At 39.5% G+C, this 23,990-nt stretch overlaps 2 protein-coding genes across 7 annotated transcripts in view; one reads left to right on the forward strand and one right to left on the reverse strand.

The window, feature by feature from the left end:
* Positions 1-3,266, forward strand: part of VMP1 (vacuole membrane protein 1) — a 141,931-nt gene extending 138,665 nt beyond the window's left edge. The window contains exon 11 of the mRNA XM_082440090.1: positions 2,333-3,266. Coding sequence (XP_082296216.1) covers positions 2,333-2,429 — 97 coding nt within the window. The 3' untranslated portion in view covers positions 2,430-3,266. The remainder of the gene's footprint in view (positions 1-2,332) is intronic.
* Positions 592-23,924, reverse strand: TUBD1 (tubulin delta 1). Of its 6 annotated transcripts, none has more exons than XM_082440060.1 (9): positions 23,694-23,924; positions 22,627-22,842; positions 20,898-21,045; positions 19,887-20,103; positions 18,936-19,167; positions 14,100-14,264; positions 5,221-5,361; positions 3,292-3,475; positions 592-1,274 (listed from the first exon to the last, which is right to left on the reverse strand). In XM_082440060.1, the coding sequence occupies exons 2-9, from the start codon at positions 22,796-22,798 to the stop codon at positions 1,166-1,168; spliced, it is 1,368 nt and encodes a 455-aa protein (XP_082296186.1). In that variant the 5' UTR covers positions 22,799-22,842; positions 23,694-23,924; the 3' UTR covers positions 592-1,165. The 6 variants fall into 6 exon arrangements, with proteins under 6 accessions (XP_082296186.1, XP_082296184.1, XP_082296185.1 ...); XM_082440058.1 differs by having other exon boundaries at positions 23,690-23,924; XM_082440059.1 differs by lacking the exon at positions 23,694-23,924 and adding an exon at positions 23,533-23,677.
* Between the last annotated feature and the right edge of the window lie 66 nt (positions 23,925-23,990).

Raw genomic sequence — 23,990 nt, forward strand, 5'->3', positions numbered from 1 at the left:
ATTTTCTAGTATTCTTGGCTTAACAAAATACAGCAGTGGGTGTGCCTTTTAGCAGTTGAACAGACCACTTTTTACATTCCTTAGAAATAAGATATGGTTCAGTATTTTAAATCATAGCAACAGTTGATAAGAAAAACAGCAAAAAGGTAATCATTTCCATATGGAAAGAAAAGGAAGAAACCACTGGTAGATTTGGCAGAAAGGGCAAAATGTTCCTATTTGTTTGCCATTTTATATTTGTTAATACACTGCATGTGATGTGTTTTATTGAACTACACCATTCCCCTCAAACTCAGTTGCCAATTTCCAAATGTGTTGTGTCCTTCTGAATGAAACCAACATCTGTATGTGTCAATTTCATCTAGGACACTATTTCCTTGGTGATAATTTTCTCAACTTAGTGAAATTTTGGTGAAAGCTCTTTTACCCCTTTTACTGAAAAGAATATAACCATCTTCCCCACCAGCTAAATACCTGTAAGTAATTTTAAAGCACAGGTTGAATAAAATCAGTTTCTGCTCTGGCATTCTAAGATCTAAAAGAAAAACCCAATTTTCTGATGCCCAGAAAATTTAAGAACAGCAAACAAAGTAAACATTTGCTTATTTACTTTTGTATTTAAGCATGATACACATTTATTAACAAAGTCCTGACATTTATTTTTAAATAGCTGCTTAAAGTGGAAAATCTTACCGTTTTAAAATAAAATATTCAAAAATAGATGTTCACCCTGTAGCTTTTGACAACAGCTCCCTCTTATGGTTCAAAACATTCACTTCAAAGATGAATATATTTAAATAGGGAATTGCAATTTCTTAGCTTAAAATTGTGCTATGAAAGTTTAGCTCATATTTAGTGAATGCTTTTTGGAATAAAGAGGGAAGTTTCCCTTTCTGATAGTGCTAGAGTTCTAACATCTCAGCAAAGTATTCCCAAAGTTCTTTAAAGAAGTACCAATATTTTTTCTTACAAAGGAAAATTTCAAGTAGATGTTTTCATTGAAAACATGAAAGGTTTTTCTCCTTTTCTGTGGCTATAGTATGAAGAAGGAATCAGCATTCAACCTTGTTACATTAGCAGATAGGAATTTGAAAAACCTTATGGAGAAAGTAGTATTCCAAGTATTTTAGTCCAAAGATGACTTAAGGTAATTTTCCCCCTTTGTTCAAAATCCGAGGTTGCAGTAACTAGCAATAACCTGTTCTAACAATGTGAAACTGTCCAAAAAATCCTCTTCTTCAATTCCAAATTTTGTGTACTGATGAATGTAGGCTCTGGTGAAAGAAACAGAAAATATGAAATAAAAATCTCAGGCAAACGAATAACTCAAAATCAAATAATAAATAGACCTTTCCTAGCTCATGAACATTTGAAGATGGCAGACTCTCTTAAAAGTCTTACCTTTGCTTCAATGTTTACTCCAAAGGTTAGCAAACTCTCAAAGTTTGTGTCAGGCTCCCTGTCTATTTAGTGTCCAAGAGAGTGACAATAAGAAGCACACAGGAGGGGAATTCCCTGGCAGTCCCGTGGTTAGGACTTGGTGCTTTCACAGCCAGGGCCCGGGTTCAGTCCCTGGTCGGGGAACTAAGATCCTGCAAGCCGCACGGCATGGCCAAAAAAAAGCAGCAGCATATAGGAAAAAGAAGCATGTTCAGATCTGGCTGTCTACCCAGCACATATTCAACACCCTACAGGAGATGACTGTGTTCAATATAAACTCTTAAGAAGTGCCTGAGAAGTTTTATCTAAGGCGTGAAACTGTAGAAACACATTGATCCAGCTCTAGGAACGAAGTGAAGCCTCCCAAGTGTTTTTCAGACAACACTTAATTTTCACTAATGCCAGGTGATCCTCTTCATACCTCCAATCCCCCAAAATGTTCTGAGGCAGGAGAAATCATGTTAAAAAGAATATCAAGGGCAGACATGAACTAAATTGATGAAATAATAGCTGCTACCATTTAATGAGAGTGGGACGAGAACTATACCAAAAAAGGACACAGAGTTCAGTCCTGAGGAGCAGGGGTTTATGGAATGGCCATGTGCAGGATGGGGGGCCCTTGGGAATCCTAGCTAATCAAAGTACAGGCTTACCCAATCATTTGAGGAATTCTGCTTTAACATTAAGTAATTGTGGCAGAGGTCAGGGAACCGGATAACACATTTCTTGGTAACCAAGTAGACATTTCTTAGTACCAAGTGGAGTTGAACTTGCAATATTTCTTACTGAGCAAGATCAGGATCTCTTCCATTCTCAAGGATCTTATTTTGGAAAGCTGTCTTATTGTCCTTGCCTTATAGTGAAATTTCTACTTTACTTTCATTTCATTTAGAAACTACTCATTTAGGGACCTCCCTGGTGGCGCATTGGATGAGACTCCGTGCTCTCAAAGCAGGGGGCCTGGGTTCGATCCCTGCTCAGGGAACTAGATCCCACATGCATGCTGCAACTAAGAGTTCCCATGCCACAACTAAGGGGCCTGCGTGCCGCAACTAAGGAGCTGGTGAGCCACAACTAAGGAGCCCACCTGCTGCAACTAAGGAGCCCACGTGCTGCAACTAAGAAGCCAGCAAGCTGCAACTAAAGGAGCCCTGGAGTCACAACTAAGACCTGGTGCAACCAAATAAATAAATATTTTAAAAAAAGAAACTACTCGTTTAGTCAACAACAACAATAATACTATGGAACAATTATTGAGCATTTACTAGTCACGCACTGTACTAGGTGTTTTTTACATTATCATCTCATTTAATCCTCACCACATATATCCTCTCTTTTGGATCCATTGTACAGAAAAGGAAATGAAACCTGAAGTAATGTGCCCAAAGTTTCATACCTACAAAGTGCTTACTCCATGCTATTGATTGCATGTTTGTGTTCCCCCAAAATTCATATGTTGAAATCCTAACTCCCAAGGTGATGATATTAGGAGGTAAGCCCTTTGGGATGTGATTAGGTCATGACAGTGGAGCCCTCATGAATGGCATTAGAGGCCCATGAAAGCTCCTTTGCCCCTCTGCCCCTCTGCCATTTGAGGACACAGCAAAAAGACACCACCTATGAACCAGGAAGTTGGTCTTCACTGGACATCGAATCTGCCAGTACCTTGATCTTGGACATGCTAGCCTCCAGAAATGCGAGAAATTTCTGTGGTTTATAAGCTACCCAGTCTACGCTATATTTGTTATATCAGCCCAAACAGACTAATACACTCCAGATCCTGCCTAGTGTTTTAACATTATATTATCTGCTTAAGGTTAGGAAAGGTTTGTAGATTTATTTTTTACTTACTTTGAAGCAAACATATTCCATGCTTTGCCCACAATCATATCAAGTGGTTTTACTAAGAACTGGCTATTGCTGACCAACGCTGCAGACTTCTCATATTTGCTAAAGGCTCGCTGGGTTTTCCACACACTGAAAGCATGAACAGGCTCTAACCAGGAAGTATAGAGAGCTGGATCTTTAAATGCTCCTAGGGTAAAATAACAAGACACTGTTTACATCATAAATCGTTAGTTTTTGAAACAAATTAATAAACAGATATTTTCGTATCCATTTCACCAGAAATCTTTTGTTTTGCTCTTTGAGACTAGCTTTATATTGCTTTCGGATAAATGATCCACATTCATCATAAAAAAAAAATTCACACCATTCAGAAAAGTATTAAGAAGAAAATTTAAAAGTCAACTCAACAGCTGAAATGCTACCAACCCAGAGACAGACTATGAACCGTCTGCTGACCCTCTTTTGTACTATAATTTTATATACATGCCCTTATGTAATATGCATTTTTCATTCACCAATATGTTGTCAACCTCTTTTCTGTGTCAGTAAATATCACTCATATTTTAAAAAGCTTCTATGAATATACCATAATTTCTTTAACATATTTCCTACTGTTGGGCATTTAGGTTGTTCCCACATTTCTGTTAGTGTGAAACATGTTGCAGTGAATATCTTTGCAAGAACACCTCTGTGTACCTGCATCATTTGCTGTGGGTAAATTTTTGGAGGTTAGATTACTTTATATATCCTTTTATTAATTTTCTCATTTTAAAATCTAAAATGAAGAATATGAAGAAAGTACACCATCTGATTGACTTGAAATGATCTCTTTTTAATTATTACTAGTTTTTTATTTAAGAGGTATTACAGGGATGAGATTGATTTTCTTTATATCAAAGCTAGAAGCAGCCAATTGGATGCTGCTGGAATCATCAGACAAGGATAATATAATCCCAGAGACTTGCCACAGAAACACAAAGAAAGCTAAGAAGAGTACTGCTCTTTCAACCTCCTGAAAATGTTGTACCAATGCTTGTCACAGAGACCATTAGTTGTCCTGCAATACCTGTTCTCCCCTTCTTCTTTAGTAACAGAACCACCAAATTTTAACTGTGCTCATAGCCACCCCTGCAGCTAGATGTGGCACATGACTCAGTCCCAGTCGAAGGGATATAAACACAAGTGTGGTGTGTGACTCTAGGAGGACCAGGCCTGGCTTTCTTTGCTTATTCCTATGTGATTTGATGGCTGAAGTTCAAACAGATGTCTTGCACTAAGGACAAAGCCACAAAGTGAGGATGACAGATCAACCAGATTCAGGAAGAAAGAATTAAACTTGTCCTCTTGTTTACACCACATCTATTTTGGTATCCAGTCACACACTTACTGATAACAATGGTTACATTTTGTTACTAAAATACAGAGTTATTATTTTCCTTTTGTGTGTGTGTGTGTATCTGCATGTGCATGTGTGTGTTTGTGTGTACGTGTTTTTTGTTTTTGTTTTTTTAATTAATTAATTTATTTTTGGTTGTGTTGGGTCTTTGTTTCTGTGTGAGGGCTTTCTCTAGTTGTGGCAAGCGGGGGCCACTCTTCATCGCGTTGCGCGGGCTTCTCACTATCGCGGCCTCTCTTGTTGCGGAGCACAGGCTCCAGACACGCAGGCTCAGTAATTGTGGCTCACGGGCCCAGTTGCTCCGCGGCATGTGGGATCTTCCCAGACCAGGGCTCGAACCCGTGTCCCCTGCATTGGCAGGCAGATTCTCAACCACTGCACCACCAGGGAAGCCCTATTTTCCTTTCTTTAAAAATAAATTCAGGGACTTCTTTTTTTTCTTTCTCTTTTCTTCTTTTTTTTTTTTTTTTTTTTACCATGCGTACCATGTACATGTGCAAAATGTACATTTTAATTTTCACCTTAACTTTGCTTACCCAGCTCCGCACTATGTACATCTTTCCCACGAAGGATGACCAAGTTAGCAATGGAAGTGTTAAAATGAAACTCCTTGTTGAGAGACATTTTACCAAGCGTAGGAAGTCCTGATAAAGGAGGCCGTACCTGCCAATCAATACCTACCAAAAGAAAAAGAAGAGCAAGAGATTTTACAAATCACCTTGACAAGAAGAGAAAAATGTACTATGGTATGTGTATTTTATACAAATTTCCATTTTATAAGTAAAAATTGTGGCAGGGTGGGGTTCTTCTAAAAATGTAAACATTCTTATCTGGTTGACCTAAAGTGATTCAAACTACTCAGTCCTGAGAAAGGCATGAAATATTCTTCATCGAATATTAAAGGACGGTGGTAGGTGCAAAGGATGGAATTCTACAACGCAGTAAAAAGAAAGTAACTTCTGACACACGTAACAATGTGGATCAAAATCAGAAGCCTGATGCTAAGTGAAGCAAGCTTGACTCAAAAGATTACATCCTGTTTGATTCCATTTACAGGACGTTCTGGAAAAGGCAAAACCATAGGAATAAAATTCAGATCAATAGTTGCTAGGGGCTTGGAGTGGAGGAAAGAGACTGTCTACAAAGGGGTGTGACGGAACTTTTTGGAACATGGAAATACTCTGTCTCAATTGTGGTGGTGGTTACACGGTTTCAGTGTGTCAAAATTCATAGAACTATCCACCTAGAAAGACTGAACTTCATTCTGTATGTCTCTATGAACAAATAAACAAAATACATACAAAAACGTTAAGGGATGCAGAAACACAAAGCAAAAATAGGATTGAAAATTGAGGGCTTCCCTGGTGGCGCAGTGGTTGAGAATCTGCCTGCCAATGCAGGGGAAACAGGTTTGATCCCTGGTCCGGGAAGATCCCACATGCCGCGGAGCAACTAAGCCCGTGCGCCACAACTACTGAGCCTGCGCTCTAGAGCCCGCGAGCCACAACTACCGAGCCCACAAGCCACAACTACTGAAGCCCACGAGCCACAACTACTGAGCCTGTGCTCTAGAGCCCGTAGCCACGACTACTGAGACCACATGCCACAACTACTGAAGCCCATGTGCCTAGAGCCTGCGCACCGCAACAAAGAGTAGCCCCCACTCGCTGCAACTAGAAAAAGCCTGCGCACAGCAACGAAGACCCAACGCAGCCAAAAATAATAAATAAATAAAATGAATACATGTATAAAAAAAAGAAAATTGACTAGTCATAGGGAAATATCAAGAAAATACTCTTAAATGATACATAGGATAGGGAAAATTTTCAGTGTGCAGCAACAGATTGATTTTCAGCAAAAAACAGAAAGAGAACAAATCAAAAATATTGGCATACTGAACTCATTGATAATAATAAGACAAACAAGCCAACTTAAAAATTGGAAAGATGTTTCAACAGACATTTCACCAAAGAAGATAAACAAATGGCTAATAAGCACATGAAAAGATGCTCAACATCATTGTCGTTAGGAAAATGCAAATTGAAACCACAAGGAGACACAAATTCACACCGTCTAGAATAGCTATAATCAAAAAAAACTAACAATATCAGATGTTGGCAAGGATGTGGAAAAACTGAAATCCTCTTAAACTGCTTGCAGGCATGTAAAATGGTGCAGCCACTTTGGAAAAGTGTTTAGCAGTTTTTTAAAAGGTTAAACATAAACTTATCCTTTGACCCAGCAATGCCACTACTAGGTATCTACCCAAGAGACTGAAAACGTGTCTACACAAGGACTTGTACACAAATGTTCATTGCAGCATTATTCATAATAGCCACAAAGTGAAAACAATCTAAATGTCCATCAACTGTTGGACATATAAATATAGTGTGGTATTATCCATTCAATGGAATACTATTTGGCAATACAAAAGACTCAACTACTGATAAATACTACAACATAGACCAACCTCAAAAACACTATGTTAAGTGGAAAAAGTCAGACACAAAAGACTATATATTGTATAGTTCCATTTATATGAAACGTCCAAAATAGGCAAAACTAATAAAGACAGAAAACATACCAATGGTAGCTTAGGGCTAGAAATAAATATGGATATTGACGGGAGTTCCCTGGTGCCCTAGTGGTTAGGATTCTGGGCTTTCACTGCCATTGCCCGGGTTCAGTCCCTGGTCTGGGAACTGAGATCCCATAAGCTGTGCAGCATGGCTAAAAAAAATACATATATGGAGCTTGACTGCAAATAGACACAAGGGAACTTTTTGGAGTGATGGAAAGGTTCTAAAACTGGATTGTGATAATGGTTGCACAACACTGTAAATTTACTAAAAAAAAAAAAAAAAATCACTGAATTTTATTCTTATAATAGGTGAAGTATATGGTATATAAATTATACATCAGTAAAACTATTAAAAAATTCATGAGATGCTGTCAAAGCTGTACTTGTTAGATAATTTATCACTCTATATTACTGAGAAACAAAAGGTAATCAACTCTTATCTAAAAGTTTCAAAAATAAAAAAGAAAGCCAATCCAAAGTTGGGCCCTTAAAAAACTGGTGTTCAAAAAATGAAAAAGGAAAACTTAAGCAAATAAATTTTAAAATGGAAAGAGAAGTAATAAAAAATACATGATCAAGGGACTTCCCTGGTGGCACAGTGGTTAAGAATCTGCCTGCAAATGCAGGGGACACGGATTCGAGCCCTGGTCCGGGAAGATCCCACATGCCGCGGAGCAACTAAGCCCGTGTGCCACAACTACTGAAGCCCACGTGCCTAGAGCCCATGCTCCACAACAAGAGAAGCCACCGCAGTGAGAAGCCGGCGCACCGCAACAAAGAGTAGCCCCTGCTCGCCGCAAGTAGAGAAAGCCCGCGTGCAGCAACTAAGACCCAATGCAGCCAAAAATAAATAAATAAAATAAATAAATTTATTAAAACAAAAATAGGGACTTCCCTGGCGGTCCAGCGGTTAATACTCCACGCTTCCACTGCAGGGGGCACGTTTGATCCCTGGTCGGGGAACTAAGATCCCACATGCTGTGCGGCACAGCCAATAAATAAATAAATAAATATAAATAAAAATAAATAAATAAATAAATCCCAGATGGGTTAAAATTTAAATATTAAATATAAAACTATGAAAATACTAGGAAATAATAGAGAATATTTTTATATCTTTGGGGTGGGCAAGGCTCAGAATCTATAAAGGAAGATTTACAGGTTTGCTCACATAAAAATGTAAAATTTCCATATAGTGAAAAATACCATACAAAAGACAAAAGTGATGGACAAAAATATTTACAATCCATGTAACAAAAAAGGGGTATAAACCCACAATATTATATTTCCTTCCATCCAAGTCACCACTGATTAGAAAAAAAAAAATATTCACTTAGGGCTTCCCTGGTGGCGCAGTGGTTGAGAATCTGCCTGCCAATGCAGGAGACACGGGTTCGAGCCCTGGTCTGGGAAGATCCCACATGCCACGGAGCAGCTAGGCCCGTGAGCCACAACTACTGAGCCTGCGCGTCTGGAGCCTGTGCTCCACAACAAGAGAGGCCGCGACAGTGAGAGGCCCGCGCACTGCGATGAAGAGTGGCCCCCGCTTGCCGCAACTGGAGAAAGCCCTCGCACAGAAACGAAGATCCAACACAGCCAAAAATGAATAAATAAATAAATAAATAAATAAATAAATAAATGTACTATTCAATTAAAAAAAAAAATATTCACTTAGATTATTAAATTTTACACTTATTGAAGAGTTCTTTTAGAGTAAATTAGGTTTATATTTTTAAAAATCATATATCATTCTTGAGCATATATAAAAATATATATGTAACAAAATAACTTGGTTAAGGTTTTCCTAAAACTTTTTCACATTCAGTGATTTTATCACTCTTTGATTCAGCATTAATGATGCCTATGTGTTTTCACATTATTGTGCTCTGTGCCTCCAGAAAGTAGGTGGTGTGGCATTCCTTAAGGGAATCCATGAAAACACTAAGTCATTGGCTCTTAAACTGGCTTTGCAACCATGTAAAGCACATCTATCTACCTTTGCTTTGACTCCTGCTTACGGAATCTTGCTAAACTTGTCTGTTTATCATGAGGACTGCCTCTTCCCCACCCTAGCAGAAAACTAAAGGTTTACTTTCTGGAGATGATATGACTGAAGGACTCTAGTCTGGAGAACACCAGGCAGAGGTAAGGGCAGGAAACATACCAAAACCAGAGAGGTCAAGTGAAAACTAGGAAAACCAAGGTCTCTCCCTCCTCTTCCCCCAGATCACTGGGGCTTTGTGTAAACCCTCTGAGCAGAATATCCAACACAACAGACAGGCAAATAGAATATCCAGAAGGACAAATGTACACTGGCTGGAGAGGGCAAAAAAACTAGATTGAAGCAGGTCAGAAGGCTCTAGGGGAGATTTCTTAAAGAAGATGAAACTGATAGAATACTTGAATACAGGCAGACCTTGGAGATTTTGCGTGCTTGGTTCCAACCGCCGCAATAAAGTAAATTATCACAATAAAGTGAGTAACAAATATTTTTGGCTTCCCAGTGCATATAAAAGTTATGTTTACACTATACTGTAATCTATTAATTGTCCAATAACATTATGTCTAAAAAGAAATGTACATACCTTAATTAAAAAATACTTTATGGCTAAAAAATGCTAACCATCATCTGAACTTTCAGCAATAGCAACTTTTTGCAATAGTAACATCAAAGATCACTGACCACAGATCACCATAACAAATATAATAAGGAAAAAGTATGAAATATTGCGAGATTACCAAAATGTGACACAGACACGTGAAGTGAGCAAATGTTGCTGGAAAAATGGCGCCAATAGATTTGCTCAATGCAGGGTTGCCACAGACCTTCAATTTGTTAAAAAACACAGTATCTGCAAAGTGCAATAAAACAAGGTATGCCTGTATATCAAGAAAAAATTTAGATAAGTAGAGAAACAGGGTTGAATAATTGACAGGTGCATAGAAAAACTAAGCAAACAAGAAAACAAGGTAATTATTAACTCCAAAGAAAACAAAAAAATTATACAGGAAGGGAAAAGTAATCACAGGATACTTTGTTGCTCAGCTGTGAATAGCATTTACTTGGTCATGATAATGTAAAGCTGAGTATCGATTTAACCCGATGATGACACTACCATATCAGAAGGATAAGCCTGTCTAGAGGGTGTTTTAGAGCTTAGGGGCCAGTGTTAGAAAAAAGCTAAATCCTAACCCTCCATGGTGGGAAGTAAATAGGTAATACCTAAATCATTGAAAAATCTGTAAATGGCAATCGATAAAAACAGTAAAAGAAACAGCAAAAGAGTTTTGAAAAACGGTTACCTCTGGGAAGGAGACAATAGAAGAAGGTTATGGACTGACAGTTTTAACAACCAGCTTCGTAGAATTACCTGGCTCTTTAATCTATGTGCATATAATAAGTTAGGGCTCCTATATAGTAGAAAACTATGTAGCTACTAAAAAGAATAAGGCATGTCTAAATGAATGAATTGGAATGAAGGCTACAAAATACTATGTCGAAAAGACAGTTGCAGAACAAAAAATACATATAATGTGATGCTAGTTTTATTTTTTAAAGTCTGTTTATATACACCCTTAGAACTTTGAATCTCTAGTCCTCACATGAATAAACTGATCCAAACTAGAAAAAATAAATCAACTAATAAATTTTTAAAATAAGGTGTTGTAAATAAAACTTTAAAATAAATAAGTAAAATACTACACCTGTTCCACAATGGACTGTTGTGGGTGGGGCATACTTAAAGAGCTATACCCAGGAAATCTCACCTGAGGAATGTAAATCCACACCTGCACCTGCTTTTAGATGACAAGATTCTGGACTTTAGGCTGATGTGCTAATGGAATGTGCTAATAGGCTGATGTGCTAACTCTGGGGGTGCTTGGAAAGGGTTAAGTACATTCTGCAAATGGGAGGACATGATTCATTAGGGGACAGAGGGCAGAGGATGGTAGCCAGCCTCCAAGATGAACTCCAATGATCCTTGCCACCCGGTATTCAGGCCCTTGTGTGGTCCCCTCCCCATGGGATAGGGCTGACCTTACCAACCAAAAGGATGGTGCAAAATGATGGTATGTGACTTCCAAAGCTAGTCCATAAGAGACACTGTAACTTCTGCCTTGCTCCCCCTTGGGCCACTCATTCCTCCTGTTGCTAGGACATGCAGAAGCAGATACACCGCTGATGGTGATCTTAATGGGGTCAATCTTCATATAGAGCATTCTGATAACATATGAAGAGTTTTCAAACTACATCCTTTAACCTGGTTAGTGGCATAAATATATTTATTCGTATGTTCATATTTATATGAAAACATTTAAATATTCAAAACTCTATCTATAACTGTGAAAAAATGGTGACACTCTAAATTCCCATATGGGAAAATGACTAAACAAACTGTGGTTCATCGACCTAAGAGGGCTCAGAGCACCACGTCTTACAGTACCCTGAGGAACACTGTGTTCCTTGATAATAGGTATTGCCAGAAAAACAGGTCCTGTGGCCAAAAAGTTCAGGAAGCATTACTTAAGATGTGAACTTTCTACTTATCTCCAAACCTCAGGCACTACGATCTAAAATCTGTAAGGTACTACAAGTAAATGTAGAGGAAATCCACTTTCATAGTATTGAAACCTAACTTACTGTAATTTGTGGTAAAATAGATGCTCCCAAAATAGTACATAGTAGTGACTTCCAGTTAAATGTGACAGACTGAACATACCAGTTTACTCCCCAAATCTCACTAACAACAAAGGGATTTTTTTTTAAAGGCATAAACAAGAAAAAATGGAAAGAAAATAATGGCAACAAAAATTTGGAAGCTGGAAAGCAAATGAACCAATGGTTACTGACTTAGCAACCAGGGAAAACTGAAATTTCTGCCCACAGTGGAGGTCCTGGAAGCAGGCCAGGTGCTTCTAAAGGAGGATTAGTTAAAAATCTGTATGAGAAGCAGTGAGAGCCCCAGACCCTTCCCCACTCCTGCACTAGGGGGAGTGCCCCCCCCCCTCCATCCTAGAAGAAGGTTTCTGCTCAGGAAAGGCTAAACCGGTGAGGCTCTGAAAATACAGCAGTAAACAAAACAAAAATCTCTGCCCTCATAAAGTTTGCATTATACTGAGATAAATGAAAGATCCACACTAAGGAATTCCAGAATGCTAGAGACAAAGAGAAAATCCTAAAAGATACAAGAGAGAATAAAACAGGATTAGGAATTCAGATTGAAGTGGGACTTCTCAGCAATAACACTGGAGGCTGGAAGATATCGAGCAGTGCTTTCAAGACACTGAGTAAAAATGATTCCCAGCCTCGAATCCTATACCTGGCCAAACAATCAAATATAAAAGTAGGATAATGACATTTGCAGTCTTAAAATTTTTACCTTCCCTGTACTCTTTCTTAGGAAGCTCCTGGAGGGTACTATCCATATGAGGGAATTAACCCAGAAAGAGGAAGATTTGAAATCTAGGAAACGGGCTAGAATATAGAAGGAGGCAGAGGTGCCAGCGCTGGCTGCTTATCAAGGCTGGAGAGTAAGCAGTGCAGACTGGAACAGGAGGGTGCAGTCCTCCGCAAGGGACATCTCCAGGCAGATAATGGAAGGAATACGATTACCTGAGAGGTCTGAACGTGCTGAGAAGGGTTTCATTTTTACGGAAAAGTTTAGGGGTAGATTTGTAATAGGTACAAAGAATATCGACCAAATAAATGTAACTATTAACTCTAGGAGGAAAAAATAAACTGTACATGAAATAAAATGTAATCTGTGTATACAGTACATGCCTCAACTGTGAATAATATTTACATAGCAAAAATAACACAAACAATGAAAACTGATCTAACCCAAAAGTATGTTTTAGGGGCTTCCCTGGTGGCGCAGTGGTTGAGAGTCTGCCTGCCAATGCAGGGGACACGGGTTCGAGCCCTGGTCTGGGAAGATCCCACATGCCGCGGAGCAGCTGGGCCCATGAGCCACAATTACTGAGCCTGCGCGTCTGGAGCCTGTGCTCCGCAATAAGAGAGGCCGCGATGGTGAGAGGCCCGCGCCCCGCGATGAAGAGTGGCCCCCACTTGCTGCAACTAGAGAAAGCCCTCGCACAGAAACGAAGACCCAACACAGCCAAAAATAAATAAATAAATAAATTTATTAAAAAAAAAAAAATAGACTCCCTGTTTCATTTAAAAAAAAAAAAAGTATGTTTTAACTAGACTGGGAGGAGGGAGGGAAAGGTGTGTGGATGTGTATATAGGGGGTGTAAGAAGATTCAGTTCTCAACTTCATGCTAGGAAGGCAACTGATAATATCTAAACCTGGAAAGTAAAACAAATAGTGGAATATGCAAGATATTTAGAAATATGGGGGCAAATTCCAGAAGAAACATCTCAAAACACTGAAAGCAGTTTCTGCTGGGCTGCGGGGAAGTGTGGAATAGGCTGTTCTCTTCCTCATTATAAACTCATACTGGACAATTACTTGACTTTTTTTAAAAAATTGAGATGTAATTTACATACAACGCAATGGACAGATTTAAATTGACACCTAAGTGGGTTCTGACTACTTGATTTTTTTAAAAAAACTATGTTCATATATTACTTTGATAAAAATAAAATAAAATAAAAATAAATGTCACACTCATCTGAAATTTTTTTGAGAAATGAAACTGTGAAGTGATTAAGAAATCCTCCCAGGATGCTCTGGTGAGTTTTTTGCAGAAGCCTCCCTGGTCAGAAGAAGGCACCATTATTTCCACTGGATCAAGCCAGTTTATATTGAGAACTCCAGTATAGGCATTTTTCCCAGCTTGTGGGCTGCATATTTTTAAAATACCCTTTACCTTCTTCCATTTTCGCATTAGAAATGAGCATCTGTCTCAAATGCTTGAGGAGGCCAGCCCAAGTAAATGTGCTGTATGCCAGTGAATTCTCAGACATTTGAGGAATGTTACGAACACCCAGCATCTTGAATTCTGGATGGGGAACTAAATTCTCCATTAAGTCTCCTGCAAAGAAAAAAAAATCTGAACTAAATTTTTAAATTCCACGTTGTTTCCACTGACTCATACACAACCATGATTTGATGGCTTGGGGGAACCAAATGTGTTTTCTCCTCCAAGGCCAAAATTGCTTAAATTTTAAAATGTAAATACAATTTCAGAGACAGTGTCTATTAAAGACCACATATTTGCTTGATTTTGGCACCTATTTTAGCATGAGTGAAAAAAACACACTTTGCCAAAAGGAAACAAGAATTTCTTTTTAGCTAAGAAACTGGAAATGTGAATGAAATATTTAGCTAAACCCCAGGAAAACAAAATAAGCATGAGAGCTAATGTGCTTTTATTGTCATTCAGTGTTCACTAAATAGTCCCTTAGAAACTTTCCTAGATCTCTTATTTATTTTATCTGGTTAAATAATAATCAGAACCTCTTAACATCAAAATTTACTGGGAAAGAAGACAGGATTAGTAACTTCTGAACACAGAAATACACCTATTTTTAGAACCTTGTATTTGTAATGAAACAGAATTAAGGAGAAAGGCTAATTTGTTTTTCATTCAGAGCTTATTTTATATGTTTTTAAAATATTTTTATCTTTTTAATGTCATATATTTTATATATTTTATATATATTTTATATATTTATAGAAAATACCTAGAGGAGAAAGAAAAATCTTCTACCATAACATGAAATTTAAATTTTATGATAACGTTGAGTGCAAACTCATATCCTACATCCTAATGTTAAGAACAAATTTTGACACAAACATCTACAAAATGTTGCACAAATTGATCCTATGGCTAATGGAGTTTCCTCTAAACATAAGAATCCTTTTCTGTAAGATACCTAGAGCTGAATTCTATTGCATAGCACGCATAAACAAACAGCAGTCAGCAAATAATTCCTGCAGACTAACACACAAATTAATTGTTAAAATCTGCTTTTCCCCCCCAGCTTGTTTACCTACTCTGATCTTAACCATTCTTGACTTTGTCAAACCCTGTTATGGACTGACAGTTTGTGTCCCCCAAAATTTATCACCTTACCACCAAGGTGATGGCATCAGGAGGAGGTGGGGCCTTTGGGAGATGAGGTCTCTATAAAAGAGACCCCAGAGAGGTCTCTCATCCCTTGTGCCAGGTGAGAACACAGTGAGAAGATGGCCATCTGTGAACCCGGAAGCGGGCCCTCACCAGGCACTGAATCTACTAGTGCCTTGATCTTGGACTTTCCAGCCTCCAGAACTGTGAGAAGTAAACTTGTGTTGTTTATAAGCCAGTCAGTCTATGGAATTCTTGTTATAGCATATTCCTACACAGCTTGCGGGATCTTACTTCGCCAACCAGGGACTGAACCCGGGCCATGGCAGTGAAAGTGCCGAGTCCTAACCACTGGACCACCAGGCAATTCCCTGGACCTAAGTTTTTAAAACTGAGCAATTGAAGGATCGAGGAGGAAACAGGCTTCTTCTGGGGGAAAGCTAAGAGATCTGTTTTAGACACATTATGTTTGGGACGACCATGAATGTGTACACATAGATGTTGGGAAGGCTGCTGGATATAGAAATCTAGAGCTTAGGGAACTGGTCAGAGTTGGAGAGAAACTGGCCAGCTGGAGAATACAAATGGTGTTTAAAGCCATGGAACTGGGTCAGTCACCTGCGGAGAGGGTTCAAGACCAGCATTTAGAGCTTAGGAAAAGGAGGAGCCAAAAAAGGAGGAAAAAAAAGGGAATAAAAGGAGTAGTCATTGAGATAAGGAGGGAAATCAGGAGAGGGGCTGTCAAAAGACAAAGAGGAGACTTGGAAGACAAGGGATCAGCCACTCCAAATTCTACTGAGATAAAATAAGGACAGTGAACGGTCCACTGAATTTGACAATGTGAACATGCTTGCGACCTATTAAGAAAAGCAGTTTTAGAAAAGTGATGGAAGAGAAACTAGATCAGAGTGTGTTGAAGAGTGAATAGATGGTGAAGAAATGAGGACAGGGAGAATGGAGACCCCTTTGAGGACAGCTGTTCTAAAGAATGACAGATAAGTGGGGAAATCACGAGAGGTGATGTCAAGGGAGGGCTTCTTTGGTGTGAAAGATGCCAGAGAGCAGTTGTAATGGCAATAGCCCAGGAAAGAGGGTTAATGACATGTGAGGATGAGAGATGAGTGAGGAATTAAGTCCCTGAGAAGAGAGAGGGAATGGGACCCAGAACCCAAGTGAGAGGCTGGCCTTTGATAGAAGCAGGATACTTCTCCCACTGTGACACAAGGTGAAGGGCAAATGTGGACCCAGTGCCCTATAGTTTGTACATGGTAGTGGGAGTCAAGAGCACTCCCATGGAACTGATGGCTTGGATTTTCTGAGGGCAGTTCACCGAGTTCATCACAATCTCCCCAAAGAACAACTGGACCAGCCTGCAGACTCAACCTCCAATCAGCTCTCCACAGGCAATGGATTTTTCAAAAATAAAGGTGATTATGCCAACGACCTCCTGAAAATCCTTCAGTGGCTTTCCCCTGCTCTTAGATTAATGAGGAGGCCTTTAAATGGCTTACAAGGACCTGCAAGGTCGGCCCCTGCTCACCGCTCTAGCCTCAGGTTTCAATCATCCCCCACACCATTCTCTGTGCTCCAATGACACTGGATTTCTCTCTTCCTAAAGGGCCATGCTTCCTTCTGCCATAGGGTCTTTGCACATGCTATTCCCCCAACATGCTACTCCCTTCTCCCTCCCTTTGCTTAGTCAACTCCAAGTCTTCATCCAGCTTTTTGCTCAAGTGTTACTTCCTCAGGGCAGCCTTCTTTTGCCTCATCAGCCTAAGTCTGGTTCCTTCATGACCCGTTCTCTTGGATCTGTACTCCTTTCCTTCAGAGCATTTAACTCAGTTTTTAATTATATGTTCTTAGTGTAATTATTTGTTTAATGTGAACACAATGTCTGCATTGGTTCCCCACTGGATCCCCAACATGTAGCATAGTGCCTGGCGCATAGCAGGAAGCCAATAAATACTGGTTGAATGAACAGATGTGCAATATGGTAAGTACTATGGAATGCAGAGAAATTAACAAGACACATGTCCCCAAGGAAGCTGCAAATTAGTAGGGACTATAAAACAGGCATTTGACAGATCCTCTAAGGAAACACATGGTGCAGCATCTGGGAAGGGGCCAGAGGGAGACTTACTTTTGATTGCATATTCTTTTGTACTCCTTGAATAAATGTGTGTGTGTTACTTTTAAAGGTAAGCAAACACACTTAAAGAAATAATAAAGGCAAAAAACATTAAGTGACATAAAAGAGATACAGAATGCCACAGGAGTTCAGAGAAAAAGGGTTACTTTAGGTAAAGGTCTCAGTAGGAAAGCTTTATGGAAAAATTATCACTTGAATTGGACCCTACAGGAAGAGTAAGATTTCAGTAGAGGTGAGGAAGGGAAGGAGGAAGTGATTTCTAAGAAGAAGGAACACTGAGCAAAGGGACCAAGGCAGGGAAGTACCAGATTGAAGAAAAAAGTGGAGACAGGATGAAAAGTAGGTGGGGAATCTATACAGAGGAGGCAGAAGGTGATGAAAGCGGAAAGTTAGGATTCAGGGCGTAAGGAATTATGACAAATCTGGCAGGTAATGCATGAGCCATAGAATGAGGGTTAAGTAAAGTACAGGATTAGATCTGTGCACTGGGGAGGCTCATTTGGGGCCAGTGTGCAAGATGGATTGACTGCAGGGGGAAGAAGCAGGCAACAGGAAGGAAAGCAGGAATAGGACCACCTTAAGCCAGGAATGTCCGTGTAGATGTGAGCTTCGGTTTTCGTAAAAAAAAAAAAGGAGAGAGGGAGAGGGAGAGGAGAATGAAGAGAACTTTGTATTCAGGGAGAGTATGCAATATTAGTTGAGAGATACTGACCAAGTGAACCAATATCAGAGAGATAGGGAAGTAGGGAAGAATGCAGACAGCTGGCAGAGACGGCACCAACAGGTCTGAGCATACTGATGAGATATGAAGACAGTGGGAGAAATCCAGGTGACAGGAATTGAGGAAGAGGGGGCTGGGGAGTGAAGACAGGGAAAAAAATGATGAATCCATTCAGAACATGCTAAATCTGAAGAAGCAGATGGCAACTAAGAAAACTGGGATAGGCAACTATTTGGGAAAGAGAGTAAGACTGGGGGTATAGATTACGGAGTCCTTTGCATCTAGATGATTTGAATTGATAAAGCACCACTTGACAAATAACCTGAAAAAAGAATCATTTCTTTACGGAGTGATGAAAATGATGGTTGTGCAACTTTGTGAATATGCTAGAAAACACTGAATTGTACACTTTAAATGGGTGAGTCGTACGGTATGTGAATTATATCTCAAAGTTATTTTTAAAGAACAAAAAAAAGGGGATTTCCCTGGCGGTCCAGTGGTTAAGACTTTGCCTTCCAATGCAGGGGGTGCGGGTTTGATTCCTGGTTGGGGAGCTAAGATCCCAGATGCCTCGCAGCCAAAAAACCAAAACATAAAACAGAAGCAATATTGAAACAAATTCAATAAAGCTAAGCTGCAAGGGTTTTGAAATGAGGGAGACCTGAGTATATCTTTAGGCGGAGGGGAAAAGCCATAGCAGAACAACTTTCAGGCTTTCAGAACATCAGACTTCTCTACAAATAACACACAGGAGGACAAATACCTAGTGGATTTCTTCTGTAGTGAAATGAGCCTTCCCCAGAGTAAGTAGGCTGGAACACACTTCCCAGCTGATGTGCGAGGACTTGGTTTATATCACGGAAGGAGATCTGCTTGATATTCATCAGTTTCGCACAGATCTTATGAACAGCATCATTCTCATGAATAAGGAGGGCATCTGAAGATTGGTACAAGTGAGAAAGTGTCAAAATGGAGTTGTAGTTCTGAACAATAACCTGGAGGAAAAAAAGGTCAAAGATAAGAAAGGCAGGAGAGAACAGTGGTTTACAGGGTAGACTCTAAGGGCATCCTGCCTAGGTTCAAATCCTGGCTCTTTCACTTTCTAGCTATAAGATCTTTGACAAGTTATTTAATCTCTCTATGCCTCAGTTTCCTCATTTGTAAAATGGGAATAATAATTATACCAGCCTCCTAGAGTTGTACGGATTAATGATAGAATGCAAGTAAAGCACTTAAGAACAGTGCCCTGTGTATAGTAAGGGCTCAATAAATGATGACTATTACTATCACACTTTCTTCCTACATCATTTCCTATACTGACTTATTTCACCTCTTATTTCTCCTACTAGGGTGATCAACAGGAAATTGGCCTATACAGAAATTTCCTTTCAATGGAAAGAAATGAAAATTCTTTGAAGGTTGGCAATGGCATGATGAGGCCAAGGTCCCTGCTTTACATGCTGTAGCCAGAGGGACTGAACCAGGAATGGGCTCCTGAGAGAAGATGCACAATTGTCTTCTTCGGAATTTTTATGAATAAGGACACCTCATTTGTTTGGCAAAGTTAAATGAATTGTACATGAAAGTACCATATTGTATAATCATTCCTGACACAGTAACTTAACATTTCCAAAGAAAGGGTGAGATCAATCTTTTACCTACATTTAACTGCAAAGAATACAAAATATAAATTTTTCAGTTGACATGTTCATACCTCACCAGTTCCATAAGGCCATATAATCTGATTCATTTTCAAAGAGTTTGAGTACTGATCTTGTAAGTTCCGTGTAACGAAGGCTCCTAGCCCTGATCCTGTGCCTCCGGCCATACTCATTATGATGAAAAAACCATTCAAGGAATCACATTTCTCCACTTCCTTCTGGATTAGGTTCATTATAGATTCTTCATGCCTGGGTCCATGAACAGAGTATCTATGCAATGCAAAAGAAACAAACACCTTTCAATTTAACCAGAGATGGAATGCAGAGAAAGATATAGGATAGCGAAGGCTTTTTAAACCTATGGAAGTGAACTAACTCTTATGAAAGGTACAGGTACCCTGATTGACGAAATTTCAGATACACAAGTTAAATATTTTTAACAGGTGAATAGGACTGCTAGGAGAGTAAATTTACTGAGAGTAGAAAATTCTCTTTTATAGTCCATTCCTTTGGCTGGAGACTTCAATTACCAGGTAGTTCTGCAAGTTTACGGTACAACATAATATTCAGTATTCATAACAATACTCCTAAAGCAGTGGTTCTAACTCTGCTGCACATTAGAATCACCTAGGGAAGCTTTGAAAAATCCCGACATTCAGACTTCATCCCAAACCAATTAAACCAGAATTTCTGGAAGTGAGCCCTAGGCATTGGAATTTTCCAAAGAACCCTAGGCAATACTACTGCCTTGGCATATTTCCTATTAACTGGAATACCTGCCAGACAAAGATATTGTATTGACAATAAGTTAGCTGGCAGAACAACAATGAAGAAGTGGAAAAGGCTGCTGCAAGAGATCCTTGGTTTCATCATTACCTGAACCTGAAGCATAGACATACACGAGACAGAATGAGCGTCTTCTGGGTGAAGTCACACTCCACATTTTAAAACAGCAATTTCAAGATTATGTGTTTGGTATATCAACTGTGCAGTTGTAACTATACTGTCTATTAATCAACTATGCAGCTGTATTTAAACTGAAAATCATGAGGAATTATTCTTACCCATATGCCCAGTTGTTTCCAGAACCTTGTTTTTGACAGAAGCATGAATGCTGGCCATATTTCCATCGGCCAGAATGGGCAGCCTTTGACAGTGTTTGATTGATAACTTTAGGTTCCATGTCAACAAGTACAGCACGAGCAATTGGAACTAGAGAGGGAAAAAAAAATAAAAAGAAAAATATTGCACATGGCTTATTTGGGTTAACTCAGAGCATAAACTTCTAGGTCCAAAAAAAAAAAAAAATCAAAGATTGAGGATAGGAAGAACTTTCCTTCTGCTTAGAAATTCAGGTGGGCAGCAGCAGGTATATGCAGATGTGTCATAATGCCTAGCATTGTGCTAGGCAGGTTGAATAAACGTGGGCTAAAATGATGACTGGGTCAAGTCTACAAACATCTGCTGAGTGCTGTGCTGGGAACACAGAGATAAAGACAACATCAGTCCAGCCCTAGGAGGACCAGTGGGAGAGATAAAACACATCAACACTTAATCACAGTATGATGTGATATGACCCACAACAAATCCACACTAACAGAGTGGTATTTTTATTCAGAGGTATAAAAATACCAAGGGCACAAAAAGCATCTCAGGATTATTGAAGCAGAAGATGGAGAAAGAGAGGGTGTAAGAAGTGATGGATGGGGAGAGAAAGCAGGCAGGGCTCAGATGTTGGAAGTCCTTGTATGCAATGCTAAAAACCTTGAAATTTACTTTTTAGGCAATGAGAAACCACTGAAAATGTTCAAGCAGGGGAGGAATAGTCAGATGTCTTTTTAAATACAGTAGTGTGGAGGATAGATGTGATAAACACAAGAGACCAGGCAGGGAAACTCAGGAGGATTGTCTTGAAACAGTCCAGGTGAGAAAGGACAAGAGCCAGAACTAAGGCAATGACAGTGAAGATGGAAAAGGGAGAAGAGTTTCAAGAGATGTGCAGGAGGTAAACTAAGCAGATCTTGATGTTTGATGGTATGTGGGCAGTAAGAGCAAAGTTTTAAAGGAAAAAATAATGAATGCCCTTGGGTATGGAGATGTTGAATCTGAGGGACACATGAGAAACGCAGGTGATGTTCACTAATCAGTCTGCAGCTTGGAAGAGATGCTAGGCTAGAGATTTTGAGAGTCACCAGTATAAAAGATGTAGCAAAATTTGAGAGTCACTGAAATTGCCCAGAGAGAACTATACAAGTGAGGACAGAAGAGAGGCTGAGATGCAACCACTGGAGAAGAAAAGTTCAGAGACTAAGCAGAAGGAGTTTCAAGGAGGGAGTTTTATAGTTAATGTTATCAAATCCGGTAGAGAAGTTAAGTGAATTAAGGAAAGAAAAACAGTTACTGGCTCTAGGAATTAGGAGATCATTGGGAATTTTTCATAGAACAGCTTCAATGGTATTGCAGAGCAGAAGTAGGATTTTAGTTGGTTAAAGAGGGTTCTCCTTTGAGAATCTTAGATGAGAAGGCAAAGAGATGAGGAAGGAAAAAAGCTATAGTCAAGAGCTAAGTTTTGTTTGTTTGTTTGGTTTGAGATTGGCATGATCTGAGCATGCTCACATGCTGAGGGGAAGATGTCACTGGAGAGGCAAACATTAACATAGAAACAAAGGGCTGAGAGCAAAATCATTCCGTAGTAAGGCGGAAGGGGATGGGGTTCAGACACCATGTGGAGGGCCTGGCCTTGAAGAGGCTGGTTATGTCAGAGTAAAGGAGAGGTCTGTGGACCACACATACCTCCATTTTCCTCCTCACTGAAGAATCTTTCTTTGCAAGATGCTTGATATGCCTCATTCTCCCTTTTAGAGCAGAGTCCCTGGGGACAGTGTGAGTCACTAAATAAAGCATCAAACACTTCAAAACCAATCTGATTGCCACACTGACCAAGCTGCACTGTTACTATTGACATGCTGAGACACAAACCAGGCTTACTCCCTCAAAACAGTGAGCAACCTGTAATAGAAAAAATAGAGTCTTTGAGAGCCACTACGTTACTAATAAAGAACAAATAAAATGCCATATATGTGAATATACATCACTAAAAATATAATTTGTAAGTACTATATATGTCTATGGTGTTATAGACACAATAGCTATGTTGTCTAAGGAGCCAATCATTCAAGGAAGTTGTTTCAGGATTCAGGATTACTGTACCCAAAACCACTCATACACAGCTCAACAGTTTCCAAAATCGCTATTTTCCTAAGCATGCATTTAATCTTAATCGCTATTTTCCTAAGCATGCATTTAAAACAAACAAAACAAAACAAATTCTGGTTAAAGGAATTCGTAGTGTACACTTCACACCACAGGGACAGAGCGAATGCAGAAGTGAGCTCAACAGTAGCACATGTAATTAACATTAATTTTCTCTCTTCAAAATAATGACTTTCTCCACCAATCGCCTTTCTGTTCTGGTAACTACAGTAACACAAGAAAGTCTTTGTATTTAGCTCAGATAGGACAGCAAGGAAGACGAAGCTTGGGGGAAAAAAGACCAGATGAAATATTAGAGGAAGTATCCACTACTTTTAACACTGAAAAGAGACAATTTTGGGTAAAGACCTCACACCGGGTCTATGCAGCACTGGAAAGAGCTGTGGCCTGTAAGCCAGACTCTGTACTTAACCATTATCAACCAACCTTGCAAAAACAGGTATCGTTATTTTCATTTTACAGAGAAGGAAACTGAGGCTCTGAAAGGTTATGCGACTTTCGCAAGACCACTGCACTAGTAAATAGCAAAGCCAAGTTCTCCCTTTCTACACCGCCCCAGGAGTTCCCCATTAACCCCACTCACTGACAGCCCCAGGATCAGCCGTTTCTGTCCGGTTCAAACTTCAGTGGCAACCTTCTTATTATGCGCATGCTCACTTTCAATACCAAAAAAATTACAGAGAACGAATGCGCATGTTCCACAGACGACGAGATTTGTTGTGGCTTTTTTTTTTTTTTTTTCTATTCCGAAAGGTTAACTACGCATGTTCAATTTCAATTTATCAACTTCAGATGTGGTACGCATGCTCACTGTCCCTCAAAAGCTTTAGCTGACAATGCGCATGATCTGGCTTCCGAGCGAGGCTTCGGCTGGGCTTCTGCGC

The sequence above is a fragment of the Balaenoptera physalus genome (genome assembly GCF_965194825.1).
Source record: "Balaenoptera physalus genome assembly, chromosome: 20".
NCBI lineage: Eukaryota > Metazoa > Chordata > Mammalia > Artiodactyla > Balaenopteridae > Balaenoptera > Balaenoptera physalus.